This window comes from Carlito syrichta, unplaced genomic scaffold (genome assembly GCF_000164805.1).
Source record: "Carlito syrichta isolate Samal-C Ts95f unplaced genomic scaffold, Tarsius_syrichta-2.0.1 Scaffold303979, whole genome shotgun sequence".
Taxonomy (NCBI): Eukaryota; Metazoa; Chordata; class Mammalia; order Primates; family Tarsiidae; genus Carlito; species Carlito syrichta.
This window is the reverse complement of record NW_007248075.1, coordinates 971,760-987,958: the sequence shown is the minus strand read 5'-3', so window position 1 is coordinate 987,958 and position 16,199 is coordinate 971,760. Positions and strand designations below refer to the sequence as shown.

General features: G+C 40.0%; 1 protein-coding gene across 1 annotated transcript in view; it reads left to right on the top strand.

Moving 5' to 3' along the window:
• The first annotated feature begins 861 nt into the window (after positions 1-861).
• NGLY1 (N-glycanase 1) overlaps positions 862-16,199 on the top strand; it is a 42,687-nt gene continuing 27,349 nt past the window's right edge. Inside the window, exons 1-3 of the mRNA XM_008059248.2 lie at positions 862-977; positions 7,958-8,203; positions 15,817-15,982. Coding sequence (XP_008057439.1) covers positions 963-977; positions 7,958-8,203; positions 15,817-15,982 — 427 coding nt within the window. The 5' untranslated portion in view covers positions 862-962. The remainder of the gene's footprint in view (positions 978-7,957; positions 8,204-15,816; positions 15,983-16,199) is intronic.

Genomic DNA, 16,199 nt, shown 5'->3' with positions numbered 1-16,199 from the left:
TATTTTTTTGAGTTGGAGTCTCACTCTTGTCACCCAGGCTGGAGTGCAGTGGCATGCTCACAGCCACCGCAGCCTCGATCTGCTAGGCTTAGGCAATCCTTCCGCCTCAGCCTTCCAAGTAGCTGGAACTACAGACACACACCACCACACCCTGCTAGCTTTTTTGTGATTTATTGTTGAGATGAAGTCTTACCAAGTTGCCTAGGCTGGTCTCGAACCCCCGGGCTCAGGCAGTCCTTGCACCTCAAACCTCCCAAAGTGCTGGGATTATAGGCTGAACCACTGCACCCGGCCTGAAGCAGAACTTATAATAAAAATAATCATTGGTGTTGGCAAGACAGAAAATCAAGCGAACTATTAAGTTATCCCTAGGTTCGTGTTTGTCAGAAATAAAGTCTTTGAGGAACTGTGATCCATTTTTGGTTTCTTGTATTCATTTATTTTTTTCAAATATTAATTAACCACCATCTATGTGCCAGGCATCATGCTAGATGATGGAGCTTCACCAGAACAAAACAGATAAAATCTACCCTCTGTCTGGAGCTTACGTGGATTTTTTTCTTTTGACAAACTATAAGACTCATAAAGGTATCTAGCTTTAACAGCGCAGAATGAAAAGGTCACATGGGTTTCCTTATGGCAGCATTAATGTTATCAGATGTGGAATTAAGCAGTGAGGTTGTACTGGATGTGTACTGTAGAAAGGATCTCACAATTGGACCACTTTTCCAGATGATTTCCTCTTTAAAGCTGGAGTCTGTGCTGTTATGTAGGAGTGCAGCCAGCATAAATGTGAAAAGGAATGCAGAACACTATGAAAAATATAAAGTACTGTATCTAATCAAACTTTTTTTTTTGTCAGAAACCCTAATGATGACAAATATAGATCTATCCGGATTGGAAACACAGCTTTTTCTACTAGACTCTTGCCTGTCAGGGGAGCCGTGGAATGTTTATTTGAGATGGGCTTTGAAGAGGTACGTGTTTTAAAGGGTTTCTCCTCCCCTGTTCATAAACAAAGCAGTCGCTATCATGTTGGTGAATACTTGTTTGAATAAAATAGGTTTTTTAATTAATTGATAACTTTAAGAATCTGTAGAATTGGTTATTTCTTCACCTGTGAGACATGTAAAAATTACAGTAAATATACTTTAAAATTACAGTCAAATATAATAAATCACCACAGAGAACTTCTTAAAAGTTTTAATTCTTTAGAATAAGGGAGGGTCAATCATGCACACAAGGACCAAATGTGGTTCACTTTAGACTTTTATCATAAACCTGATTTGTGAGCACGCATGAATACCAGTAGGATTCTAAGCACCTGTCTCCACTGAGAAATGAAACAACCTGAAATAAACTCAGAAAAGCTTAATTCAGTTGCCACACAGAAGGATTTTCTTCTGTAACAGGAGAGGCATCTCAGAGTGTTCTTTTGTTTTAATTTCAAAAGAAAAGTTTGATGTTTTCATCTTCTAGAATCTTGTGTTTTAATTTATAATACATTGAAAATAGTTACTAAGATTGTGATTTTCAGCCAGGCACAGTGGTTCACACCTGTAATTCCAGCACTTTGGGTGGCTGAGGCAGGAGGATTTTGCTTGAGCCCAGGAATTCAAGACCATCCTGGGTAACATTGCAAGACTTCATCTCTACAAAAAAAAAAAAAATCAAAAAATTAGCCAGGTGTGGTGGTGCATGCCTGTAGTTCCAGCTACTTGGGATGCTGAGTCGGGAGGATTACTTGAGCCCAGGATTTTGAGACTGTGGTGAGACGTGATCACGCCACTGCACTCCAGTCTGGGTGACAGAGCGAGATCCCAACTCAAAAAGAAAAGATTGTGAGTTTCCTTTACGTTTATATCCTTGACTATTTCTAGTTTGTGTATTATTGAAAAGTTGAACAGGTTATGGAGCCTTGAAGTCAGTGGCAGTCAGAACTGGCAGTTGTGGAAGTTGTTTGAGATGAGCTGAGCTGCTGTAAGATGCACTTTGCTTCCTGCCTCTCTGCTTTCCTCCCCAGGTTCCATGGCAGGCCCTGAGGTAACAGGGTACCTAGTAGTAGATGCAATCTCATCTCACGCAGAGCTTGCATTTTAATAGGTTAACCAGACAGTAAGTAGACATGAAAGCAAAGAAGAGAAGTATGAGAAGAAAATAAGACAAGGCAATAGAGTAAGAAGCAAACTAGAGTGGTAGGTAGCAGTCAGGGAGGCCCCTCTGAGGAGAGGACATTTGAGCTGGAACTTGAGTTCTGAGGGAGCTAAACTCTCAGGTAAGAGCATTTCAGGCAGAAGGATTAATGTGCATAGGTGGCATTGCACAGAAAGGTGCTGCAGAGTCAGTCTGAGACCAGGACTGCATTTTGAGGACTGTGGCAAAGACTTAGACTTTATTCTAAGTGAGATGGGAAGCCACTGGAAAGTTTAAGTAAGGAGGAATGTTCTCTTTTTGGAGTTTTTTTGGTTTTTGGTTTTTCTTTTTAGTTGGGGTCTTACTCCATCACCCAGACTGGAGTACAGTGGCATGCTCATGGTCACTGCAGCCTTGACTTGCTGGGCTCAGGCGATCCTTCTACTTCAGCCTTCCAAGTGGCTGGAACCACAAACACACACTACCATGGCCAGCTAATTTTTTGATTTATTGTAGAGACGAGGTCTCACCAAGTTGCCCAGGCTGGTCTTGAACCCCTAGGCTCAGGCAGTCCTCTTGCCTCAGCCTCCCAAAGTTCTGGGATTACAGGTGTGAGCCACCACACCCAGTGAACATTTTCAAAGATTATTATAGCTGCCATAAAGAAAATATTCTGGATGTTCTGGGATGGGGGCGAGGGATGAAGCAGGGACACAAGTTAGAAAGCTTATTATATGAGTCTAAATAAGAGATGGTAGTGGTTTATGTAAATTCCATGAGGGCAGGGCTTTTTGTTTGTTTTATTCCCTGTGTTATTAACTCCTGAAATAGTGCATTACAGATGTTAGACTCTCAGCAAACATTTGTTGAATTTAGCACTGGTGGTGGAGTTGGGGAGAAGTAGACAGATTCAGGATTTCTCTTTGTAGCAGAGTCAGCAGGACTCGCTGGTAAATTGGATGTGGGGTGTAAGGGAAAGGAAGGAACCAGAGGCTTCTAGGTTTTGGCTTGTGCTGCCAAGTGGATGAGAGTAGCATTCATTGAGATGGAGAAATCCTGGAGGGTAGCAGGTTTCAAGGCAGAAATCTCTACCTTGTCTTTTGGACAGTTATGACTAATTTACTGTTGAATATTCAAGTAAAGATGCCAAGTGGGCAGTTGGATATATGGGTCTACACCTCAAATGGAGAACTCAGGCTGGTGTCATCTGACTATAGATTATACACGGACATCTAAACATAAAGATTTTAAAATTATGGGCGGGGGGGAAATGAGAGCATTGCTGATTTTGTTCCAGGAAATGCAGATTTTTGAGATCCAAATTGGACAGGAAAATTGAATAAATAACAGCGGTACCCTGTACTCATTTTTCATTGTTGAAGTATCACAGATTCAGTGGAATTAGATTTGTCTTTTATTCAGCAAATATTTGAGAGTTTGTTTGGGATTCCAGCAGGGGAGTGTAGCTACTCTGTACCCTGGACTGAAGAACGGTCCTTCCCTAGCGGGGATGGTCATCCTCTTCAACCAAGCGCGCAGCTTCAAGAGGGACATATGTGGAGCAGTGAGGAAAGAAGGGGATACCTGCCTAGCCAGGTGGATCATCAGCAAATATCTGAGTGCCAAGTAGGGTAACCAGCCATCCAGTATGCTCAGTGCTGTCCTGGTATTGGCACTAAAAACCCCACATCCCAGAAAACTCCTCAGTCTCAAACAGATTGATGGTTGATCACCCCAGCTCCAGATATCTAGCCTCATTGAGAGCAGTAGTATTTGATGCAAAAAGAGGCACAATTTCAGAAAAGGTTAGCATGTTTTGATAAGACTAAGTTATACTTAGGGTTTCTGACTGGCTTTGGACTTCACACCTCAGGAACTGTCAGAGGTAAATGTCTTATCGGTATGGCCAAGTTGCAGGAGGAACTCTACCACCAAAAAGAAATTTGATGGACTTAAAAAAATTTTATAGATACATAATGGTTGTACATATTGATGGGTACATGTGATATTTTGATATAAGCATACAATATATAATGATCAAACCTAGGTTATTGGGATATCCATCAACTGAAACGTTTATAATTTCTTTATGTTGGAAACATTCCAAATCTACTGTTCCTGTTATTTTGAAATATACCATAAGTTATTGTCAATTGTAGTCACTCTGTTGTGCTACAAAGCACTGGACCTTATCCCTTCTCTCTGTGTTTGTGTACCTATTAACCAACCTCTCTTTATCACCCCTCCCCTCTATCCTTCTCAGCCTCTGGTAACCACCTTCTATTCACTACCTCCATGAGATCAATTGTTTTAGCTCCCACATGTGAGTAAGAAAACAGGACATTTGTCATTCCATGCCTGGCTTATTTCACTTAGCATAGTGTCCTCTGGTTCCATCCATGTTGCTGCAAACAACAGGATTTTCTTATTTTTTATGGTGGAATAATATTCCATGGTGCATATATATACCACATTTTGTTCATCTATCTATTAATGGATAATTAGGTTGCTTCCATATCTTGGCTTTTGTGACTAGTGCTGCAGTAAACATAGGAGTGCAGATACCTCTTTGATATGCTTCTTTTTTCTTTTGACCTTATACCCAGCGTCGGGAGTGCTCCATCATATGGTATTTCTCTTTTTTGTTTTTGAGGAGCCTCCATACTGTTTTCCATAGTGGCTGTACTAATTTACATTCCCATCCCCAGTACAAGGGTTCCCCTTTCTCCCCATCTTTACCAGCAGTTGTTATTTTTTGTCTGTAGCCATTTTCACTGGGGCAAGATGATGTCTCATTTTGGCTTTGGTTTTCATTCCCCTGGTGATTAGTAGTGTTGAGCATTTTTTAAATATAAATTTTGGTCATGTTTTTGTTTTTTGAGAAATGTCTATTCAGATCTTTTGCTTATTTTTAATTTTTTAATTTTAAAGATGTGGGGTACAATTCAGGGTTGCTTTTTTTTTAATAGGATTATTTGATTTTTTGATAAGTTGTTTGAGTTCATTAAATGTTCTGATTATTCAGTCAAATAGTTTGTAAATATTTTCTCCCATTCCATAGATTGTCTCTTCACTTTGTTGATGTTTTTCCTTTGCTATGCAGAAGCTTTTTAACTGGATGTGATCTCATTTGTCAATATTTGCTTTGGTGGCCTGTGCTCTTGAAGTCTTACTCATGAAAACTTTGCCTGAACGAATGTCCTGAAATGTTTTTCCAGTGTTTTTTTCCAAGTAGTTTCATAGTGTCAGGTCTTACATTTAAGTTTTTCATTCATTTTGATTTTATTTTTGCATACAATGAGAGATAAGGGTATTGTCTCATTCTTCTGCATATGGACAGCTAGTTTTGTCAGCAAGATGGGCTTTTGAAAATGAAGCCTAAGACCTAACCCAGAATTTTCAACTGTAAATTAAAATCGCGGACACTTTAGGATCACTTGTCTCTGAGTCTGCTTTTTTTTTTTTTTTTTTTTTTTTTAATTAATGAAAATTCTGAAAGTAAGGTTGAGAAAGACAGATCCAAACGGTGACCCTGTAGTTTAGCTTAGTGGCATAGTTCTTAACTAAGAGTTATACCTACCCTCCACCTGCAACCCCTTCCTCACTCTGGTGAGGGTGGAGCATGGGAAACTTGTCAGGGCAGTTTTGGTTGTTTCAGTAACTGGAAGATATTGTCAGCATTTAGTGGTCAGAGGCCAGGTTTGCTAAACATCCTGCAATGAGAATTGTCCAGCAAAAATACCTTGAGAAACAGATTTGTTGAATACTAGAATTCCTGCTGATTTCTTAAAATGCTGTTGAACTGAGCATATTTGCCCATAATTTTGTACTTTGATGAAAATACAGTGCTGTTGCTTCATTTTTTTTGGTACAGACACTTTAACCATAATTAATTATTCTTTTAGGACTGGTTGGGAAGAGATGGAAGGGATGGGAGCAAAGCGTGAGCAGCGTCTCTGTCTTACTTGGGTCCTCTCTGGGCTGTGCACTGAGACCTGTCATGCTGTTTTCCTCCTCTGTGGGTGCTGCTACTGGCCTTTCTCAGGGTTGTTCCACTAACAGTATGTAGTCAGATGCCCCCATATTGGGTTTTAAACCAGATGTCTGGCTTCTCTTCCCAAGCCTCCTCATAGATATGAGGTAGTTCCTTTCCAATGTTGGAAAGTCGTCTTATTCCGATTCATCCTGTCTTGTAATCATTACAGTTGTAGAGCTGTTCTCTGCTCATCCCTTTCAACTGTTCATACAGGTTTGTGACTTTTAGTCTCTGTTAGTCTAAGATGGAGCCAGTGATGGCATAATGATTAAGGCCATGCAGTTTGAATCCCTGCTCTGCTGTAGCTTCAGGCTGGTTATTTAACTTCTCTGAGCCTTCGTGTATTCATATAAAAAGTGGGGCTAAACTGTAGGTGTTTGTTAGAAGTCCTTGAGATAATGTATTTAAAATGCCTAGCATGGTACCTAGAACATATACACAAAAGAAATGGTTGTAGTCTTTTTGTTTGTTTGTTTGTTTTGAGTCAGGAGTCTCATTCTGTTGCCCTGGCTGGGGTGCCGTGACACGCCCATGGCCACCCCAACGTCAACCTGATGTGCTCAGGTGATTCTTCTGCCTCAGCCTTCCAAGTGACTGGAACCACAGACGCGTGCCACCATGCCCAGCTAATTTTTTGATTTATTGTAGAGACGAGGTCTCACCAAGTTGCCCAGGCTGGCCTCAAGCCCCTGGACTCAGGCGATCTCTCGCCTTGGCCTCCCAAAGAGCTGGGATTACAGGCTTGAGCCACCGTGCCCGACCCAGTTGTGGTGCTTTTTACAGCATTTGTGTATACTACATGGAGCTTGCTGGTCTCTTACAGCTTTTAAAAAGGATTTTTATAGAGTTGAGTTTCATGTCGTTATTGAGTAATGTCTTGTTCAGTTAATTGCTGTAGGTCTGCCCTCATCAGGGAAATGAGGTAAAATTCTCAATTGTGGAGTTTAATTTAGATGCTCATGTTGTACAAGTTTGTGAACTGTATGTTGTAACAACCTTTAATCTCATCTGCAGTTGGCACAATTACTGTTTTAACACTGTTACTCCTCAACACCTTGTGACTTGATTAAATAGATTTCCATTTCACCTTTTTCCTTGTTTTGTAATTTGCTCCCTATACATTATGGGTTTTGTTGTCATGTTTATTTTACCTTAAAGTATTCACATCATACTATGTGTATTCATTGAATGAATCATTACTCAGAGATACGATTTTTATTGTTTGTTTTGTTTGGACCACCTTCTTACTTTTAGCAGTGCATAGGTTTGTATTGACTACCAGGTTGTACTTTCTGTTATCTTGGAACAATTAGTGGACCCCATACACAGACTTGCAATCATGTAACTATTCTTTAAAGATTTTGATTTAGAAGATTCAAAGATTGTTACATAACTTCCTGTTGGTTTTATGTGGCCCCTGTTTCTTTAGTATGACTGAATCTCTACTGTCATGATAGAGAAGTATTGTATACCTTTGCAGAGAAGAGACAAATGTGCATTTTTGCAATCCTTGCAAGGCTTTCTGACTTATTATTGCTAAAAGATCAAATATTTTTTAAAGATCCTTTTAACCACATTAAATAGGCTAAGGATTACACACTAACAAGGAGACAAGTTTTCTTGTTTTATGTTTAGGCATTTTTTGCCATCGTATTTAAAAAGTGCCATAATGACAAGAGAACAGTATGATTTTTAAAATATGATACATGCTGTCGTTTTAGTATATATATGTGCATGGCTGCAGTATAAAGCAAAGGTTAACTTTTTTTCTTATTTTATAAATTCCAGGGAGAAACACATCTAATCTTTCCTAAAAAAGCTTCAGTAGAGCAGCTGCAAAAAATTCGCGATCTGATTGCCATAGAGAGAAGTAGCAGATTGGATGGTTCAAATAAGAGCCACAAAGCAGAATCATCTCAGCAACCCACAGCCAATACCCAGCTTTCTACGGCACAGTCTTCAGATCCTGATGGGCTCACTCAGAAAACAAGGAACCATCAAGGGCAGTCATCAAATCCACCGTCTACTCCAACGGTAGTATTGGAATTAAACCTTCCTTCACTGTTCCTTTCAAAGTGTTGAAACAGCAAAAGCTTTGGAATATGTTATGAATTCCTGAGTTTGTGCCCCACATACTTTTGGTTCTTACAAATCTGACATGTAGAAGTTTCCTCAGCTCTTTAAAAAATTGTCAAATTTGTAGCAAAAGTAGGAAAAATGGTCATTTTTTAAATTTATATTTTTAAATTCTTAGCTTATGGCTTATTGTTTCTGAGGCAACTTAAGTTATGTTTAATTTGTCACCTACAAATGTGTCTGTCACCTTGGTACTTAAATCAGTTATACAAATTAGCATATGTCCTTTATCTAGAACAGAATAATAGACTTGGTGACAGGGGTATGGCCATCAGATTAGTAGATTCCTTCTAGTGTCTTGGCACTTCTGATCTAAACTGTACGACTGCCGTTCACAATGAGGATTATTACTTCCAGCAGCACAACCATTATCAACATCTTAATCCGATAAAAAGTCAGCTTCTTTGTGTTTGACGCAAATGAGAATGCCACAGTAACTTACTGATAGTGGATGCCAGCAAATTAGTACAGTTTAGTCATCGGTATACACAAATATATACTTCTGAAGAACTGAAACCAAACTTCTGATGACGTGCCAGGCATTCTTGGTAAACCTAAATGATCCCAATTTTTACTCTCAGAAAAAAATTTTGTTATATTTCTGTAGTCATTTTATCAGTAGCCAGCTTAAGCTCATATTGTCTTATTTTAATTTTGGTAGAACAGCTTGTTACTGTCCTTAATTTTCTGTAGTTAAATAATTCCAGAGTCCTTAATCCTTTCTCCTTCCTACTCAAGTGACTGGTAGGTATTCCTTTGTCTAGGTTGGGAAGTGCCCAAGCTTCTTTTGAGAAAATAAAGAATAAAGCTGGTAAGGTTTGGCAGGAGAAGAGACAGAGTTACTGTTTTTTTAATGTCATTCTCGTTGAGTGATTTCTAAACCTTTTCATGGAGGAATAAATTCTCTAACTCCTCTTTTGTGTCTCAGTTGACTTACGTTAACCTTTACATCTTTAAAATAATATCTCCCCAGCCAGGCGTGTTGGTTCATGCCTGTAATCCCAGCACTTTGGGAGGCCAAGGTGGGAGGATCACTTCAACCCAGGAGTTCGAGACCAGGCTAGGCAACATAGCGAGACCTTATCTCTACCAAAAAAAAAAAATTATTTCCTATTATTAGTTTCACAGGCAGTGTTTGTTTACAATAATAACAAACATAGTGTTTATGAATGCTTCTGAGAAACTTTTACCAGAGACCACTGGATCAACTAATAATGATGCTGAGTGGCTGTTGGTGTCTGATGAGAGAGTACACATGAGAGCTTTGTAAACTGTGAAGAACTAACAAGTTTGCTGATAGTAATAATTCTATGAAGTATCAGATCTACTTCATTTAGTATGCAGTTGTCACAGTCACAGAAAAGTGAGACTGCTTAGCTCTAATGTGACAGAACAGTAATTATTATTGTATGCCCTAGAACAATGGTTTCTACTGTTTTTTGATTGTGCATCTTACTGGTAATAAAATGTTGAGTATATAACCCGGTGGCTACTCATTTACAGATTAGACGCTTATATGCTGATATGTACCTTACGCAGCAATCATGCAGAAAATTAAAGAGTGAAATAAAAAGTAAATCTAAGAAGCACCCCTGTGGATTCCCCTGCCCCTTCCTGGGAACATGTGTATTCCATCTTGGAATCCTTAGTTCTTCATCGGTTTTCAGTTATGGCTGATACAGATATAAAAACTCACTTAACACCTTTCTAGGTTTAACCTTTTCTTAGGTGTTTTCTAATTACAGCGTTAGAATATATCTTTTAAGATTTCCTACTTTATCTTTTTAATCCCAGTATTACATTTTAAATGGACACTGTGAACTAATCTTAAAAAAATCCTGAGAAAAACTTACTTTACAAAATATCTCTCTCCTAGACCAAATACTATGTTGTGGCTCAGGAAATCCAGTCATGTATTCTGTATCTTCTTTATCCTATAGAAATTCTTCCTTTTTAAAATTTATTTATTTATTTATTTGAGTTAGGGTCTTACTCTATTACCCAGGCTGGAGTGAAATGGCACAGTCACAGCTCACTGCAGCTTCAGCCTCCTGGGCTCAGGTAATCCTTCCACCTCAGCCTCCCTGGTAGCTGGGACTTCAGGCATGCGCTGCCACGCCTGGCTTATTTTTTGATGTTTTGTAGAGACAAAGTCTCACTGTGTTGCCCAGGCTGGTCTAGAAAGAGGGCTAGTAGGTGTGGGAAACCTTGATCCTTTACTAAAGCGGGGAATTTGCCAATCTGGTTTTCACTGATTAATTCTCGTGGTTTGGCAAAATCATACATATTGTACTGTCTTTCTTATAGAGTCTTAAGTATATCTCAGATCAAAAATCAAAATAGTTGAAAGTATGATTAGTGAAGAAAAAGACTCTTTGATCTAAAACAGATTTCACATTTTAAACTTCCATTTGTACTCCAAATAACTTTTATTCTCTTCAACAATTAGCTGCTGCCTTATGTAGCATTAGTACTGGTTTCCCAGCTGCTGTCGTCGCCCTGCAATCAGCAACCTTCTATTTTTATGACTTGTTTCTTTTTGGAGTTGTGCCAATGAATATATTTTTAAAAAGGCAAGAAAATAAACTTTATTGTTCAAGATCGTTTGAGCGCCATTAAAACCACAATGAATGAGATAATTTCCACATTTAAAAAAATTAAATAGAAAAATAAAAATGTTCTGGATGAGTTCTTACCCTCTCGGTAAATGAAAATCTGCATTTAAGAAAAAGATAACACCGTAAGTGCCTCATTTGGTGACTCAGCCTGTAATCCTGCACTTTGGGAGGCCGAGGTGAGCGAATTGCCTGAGCCCGCGGGTTCGAGACCTGCCTGGGCAACTTGGCGAGACCTCATCTCTACAATAAATCAAAAAATCAGCCGGGCGTGGTAGCGCGCACCCGTAGTTCCAGCTACTCGGAAGGCTGAGGCGGAAGGATCGCCGGAGCCCAGCAGGTCGAGGCTGCGGTGGCCGGGAGCGGCCACTGCACTCCAGTCTGGGCAACAGCGTGAGACTCCAACTCAAAAAAAAAGAATTCCTTCAGCTACAAATAGAGACAGTTCTCTCTTTTTTTTTTTTTTTCCTGTTCCTATGTCGATTCTGGTAAAGGAGCATAGTCCTCTTCCTTGTGAATTCCTGGGAACTTGCCATCCCCAAACCTGTGTTTCTTCTGTCAACTGTGGCACTCGCTCGTCCATTCTGTACTGGGGTGACACAGTGTCCTTTAGCAGAGGCCAGTCTGTCCTCAGTCCCTGTATTCCTTCTCTGGTCACCGTGGAATCTCACAGATGGTTCACAGTCTCAGACCTCCTCTTTTCTTGGGGATGCCTACCAGTGGCATTTAGACCTTGTTTTAGGCCAGCTTTTTTTCTTCACCTCCAAATTGGTGTCTCACTCTGTCACTCAGGCTGGAGTGCAGTGGCATGGTCATGGCTCACCACAGCCTCGACCTCTTGGGTTCAAGTGATCCTCCTACCTTAGCCTCCCAAGTAGCTGAGACTACTGGCATGCGCTACCATGCATAGCTAATATTTTTATTTTTTTCATGGAGATGAGGTCTCACTATGTTGCCCAGGTTAGGTGTCAAACTCTTGGGCTCAAGCAGTCCTCCTGTCAGCTTCCCAAAGTTCTGGAATTACTGGCTCCCAGTTGGCCAGTTTTCGTTTAAGGTTGTTCCAGTGGCGTCACATGCAGATTTTGTAACCTAATTCCGGACTGACTGAATCAAAATAGAAGGGGGGTGAACTTGGCAGTCTGCTTTGTGTGTGTGTGCATGTTGGAGTCTCACTCTGTCACCCAGGCTGGAGTGCAGTGGCACACTCACGGCAACCCCAGCGTCAACCTACTGGGCAGGCAATCCTTCCACCTCAGCCTTCCAAGTAGCTGGAATCACAGGGCCGCGCTACCATGCCCAGCTAATTTTTTTTATTTTTATTGTCAAGATGAGGTCTCGCCAAGTTGCCCAGGCTGTTCTCGAACCCCTGGGCTCAGGCAGTCCCCTCACCTCAGCCTCCCAAAGTGCTGGGGTTACAGGTTTGAGCCACTGCACCTGGCCAGAAGTCTGCCTTTTTAACAGGCAGATTAATGTTTGAGCATCTTTCCCATAAACTCTCCTATCTTGGGAACAAGCCAACATACAAATATTCCTGGTCCCCACCTGTCATATGTTTCACTTCCTCTTCCTCATACTCATCCTTGCCTCTGTTTCTCTCAAACTTTTCCGGTGGATCTCCATACTTGAATCATATGCCCCAGCAGTGAAATACTTTTGAACATATACTCTAAAAATGCTTTTGTTTATTTTGTGCTACTGTGGCAACATGCATTTATGTACATCATAAAAATGTAAGGAGAAGCTAAAGAATAAATAATGTTTAATTTTTAAAAATGTGTTAATAGTATATCATTTAATGAGTGGACAAATCCACATTTAAAATCGTTTTGGTAATTTTGAATTTAGGGGGCTAACTTTGTCAGATTTCAGTACATTGTTAGTGATTATCTGTCTTGCATCAAAACGTAGCTGTTGAAGGGCTGGTGCTGACAAAGCAGGTGGTGTATTTGCCCTGTCATTTTCTCCTTGTTCATATGTGCTTACATGACTAGTATTGGCCTCAATGCCTAGAGTGCTTCCTCAGCTTTTTTGAGCCAGGTTGAGGGTTAATTTCATTAAAACTGTGTCATGTAATATATCAGCCCACTTGGCCAGGCATGTGTGAACTGCAGAAGCCTTTCACATGATGACAGCAGGATTGAGGGTGTCACTGTTAACCCATCTATCTTGTGACATGTTCTCTCTTCCCTCAGGGTAGCTTCTCTAGGCTGTGAGGGGGCACTGCTAATCCAAATATTAAATATTATTGTAACATAATTGCTTTACTTGTTGGACAAAATAGAAATAGAAACTCTAATACTTTCTGCTCACACTCCAGTGGACCATTTTGTCCAGCTCTTTTCATGCAACCAAGTCCACTGTGGGTCCCCACCTGTGACTCAGTCTCTTGCAACTTGTTTTCTTTATCAACACGATTCTGAGACTGAGATCTTGCAAACATCGTCAGTGATCTCTGTTACTAAATTTAGTTGACTTCTTTCAGTTTCTTTTTACTTGACTATTCAGTAGTCTTGAGCTCAGTTAGTTATTTCCTGGGTTTTCTACTGCAAGTGGTTCAACCACTGACCCAGTTGCTTGCACATGTCAAAACAATCATATGGATTATCCGTAACGTATTTTTCTCCTTTTCTAACAACAACTGACTCCCTATTGCAATCACAGGACTTAATTCTTTCTACTCTACAGTACAGTCATTAGGACTTGTTGAGTTTACTTCCTACTCCACGGCACAGTCACCAGGACTTGTTATTTTACTTCCTGGGTTCTTTTCATATCCATCCACTTTTGCTCTACCGGTCTATAACTATCCTAGTTTAAGTCCTGGCTTTCTTGGTGTTCTGCAGTAGTTCCTTATGGAGTTACCTGGTTCCTGCCTTCTCCACGTAGCCTCTAGAATGATATTTTGAAAGCACTGATCTGATCATCTTACTTCCTTGCTAAAATCGCTTTAGCAGCATCTCATTACAATGAAGAGCGACCAGAAGGCTCTGGCTGCTTACCAGTCCCACCGGATGCCCAACTTTACTGCTCTACCATTTCCCCCTTAGTTCTCTAGGTGCCAAACACCTGATCTCCCTGATCCTTCAAAATATGCTAAGCATGTCCCCCCCGCACACACATTCCCCAGCTCCTCAGCTGTTCCTTCTGACCCGCATGGTCTTTTCCCTTCCCTCTTTGCTGCCCTCTTCTTGTCCTTCATGTTCTGCCACAGATATTATTTCTTAGAGGAAGCCCAGGTTCAGAACTCTTGTGTCAAGTTTTGTTTTAGCCTTTCTATTTGCTTAATAACACTTACCATACCTCTGAATAAGTTAACTTACCATTATATCCCCAGTACCTAGCAAATAAAAGATTAAAAAACTGTGTAAATGAATGTGGTCAATATTTTTTTCTGTATTCAGAGACTACTTGATCTGTGAGGGTAATGACCTTGTCTATTTTTGTGTCCATTATTTTTTCAGTATTTAAAACATTCACAGAAAAATATTTGTTGAATTATTGTAGTGGTTCTGTCATAATTTGTTTAATGCCCTTTCCCCTCAGACCTTAAATTGATCATGTCTCTCCTATGCATGCATCCCCAGTGCTTAATACAAAATTTCTTTTGTCGTAGTGGTGTTTTTTGTTTTTTGTTTTTAAATCAAGCTATCTCCATTTTGCAGTGTACACATTTAACTCATTCACATTGCTATAATTGCTAAGATGTTTGAACTTATTTGTTTTTCAAGACAGGCCCTCATTCTGTCACCCAGGTTGGAGAGTAGTGGTGACATCATAGCTCAGTGTAACCTCTAACTCCTAGGCTCATGCGATCTTTCCCAGTAGCCAGGATTACAAGCTTGTCACACCATGCCTGGCTAATTTTTTAGTTTTTTTTTTGTAGAATGGAATCTCACTCTGTTGCCTCCCAAAATGCTGGGATTACAGGCGTGAGTCACTGTGCCTGGCCTCTGAACTCATTTCTGACATCTTATTTTGTGTTGTCTATGTCCTTTCTTACTTTTTTTCCTAACCTTTTTGTTTTGTTTAGATCAGTCAGGTCTTTTTCTTTTTTTTTTTTTGAGTTGGAGTCTCACTCTGTCACCCAGACTGGAGTGCAGTGGCCACTCTCGGCCACCGCAGCCTCGACCTGCTGGGCTCCGGCGATCCTTCCGCCTCAGCCTTCCAAGTAGCTGGAACTACAGGCGCGCGCTACCACACCTGGCTAGTTTTTGATTTATTGTAGAGATGAGGTCTCGCCAAGTTGCCCAGGCAGGTCTCGAACCCGCGGGCTCAGGCAGTCCACTCACCTCAGCCTCTCAAAGGTGCGGAATTACAGGCTGAGCCACCGAACCTGGCAGGTCTTTTTCCATTTCTATCCCTGTATGATTTAGGAAGTTAAATATCATCTTTTTAGTTTTCTAATTATTGGCCTGCAATTTTTTAGTATACATTTTGAATTTTATATTTTTCTGCCAACATTTTACAAGATAGGAACCTCCGTTCTCATCCCTTCGCTGCCACCTTCCTTATGAAAAAATTTGAGATTTTCTTTTCCAGTTGTGATTATTTATAGCAGTCAAAACTGAAGTTTTACCAGTTGTTTTTGCTTGACTATTTTTAAATTCACCCCTCCTTTCTTTCATCTTAGATCCTACACTTGTATATCATAACACCATACCCTGTTTAAATATATCCTAAATAATATATCCAGAAGGAAAAAATAGATCTTAGACTCTGATGTACATGTGGCTGTCTCCCAATACTAATGTTATAAAGATTTTGGGTATAATTATTGTATTTCAGTGAATCCATACATTACTCTGTATCTATAAATTCATAAAACCAGTGTTTGTTAATATATGTTACTTTTGTAGCATATAGTGAAAAGCTAATTTCAGTTTTTTTTCCTATTAGATTACTGCTGATTCAACCGTTCTAAAAGTTCTTCAGTCCAACTTTCAGCATGTGCTGGTCTATGAAAATCTTGCTCTCCAGGAGAAAGCATTGGCTTGTATTCCAGTCCAAGAACTGAAAAGGAAATCACAAGAAAAGTTATCTAGAGCTAGAAAATTGGATAAAGGTAGTGGCTTTACATAATCACTCATTGCTAAATATGTATCATTGCTAAATAAATAGAAATACTGAAATACAGTTGACCCTTGAACCATATGGATTTGAACTGTACTGGTCCACTTATAGTGGATTTTTTTTTTTTTTTTGAGTTGGAGTCTCACTCTGTTGCCCAGACTGGAGTGCAGTGGCTGCTCCTGACCACTGCAGCCTCAACCTGCTGGGGA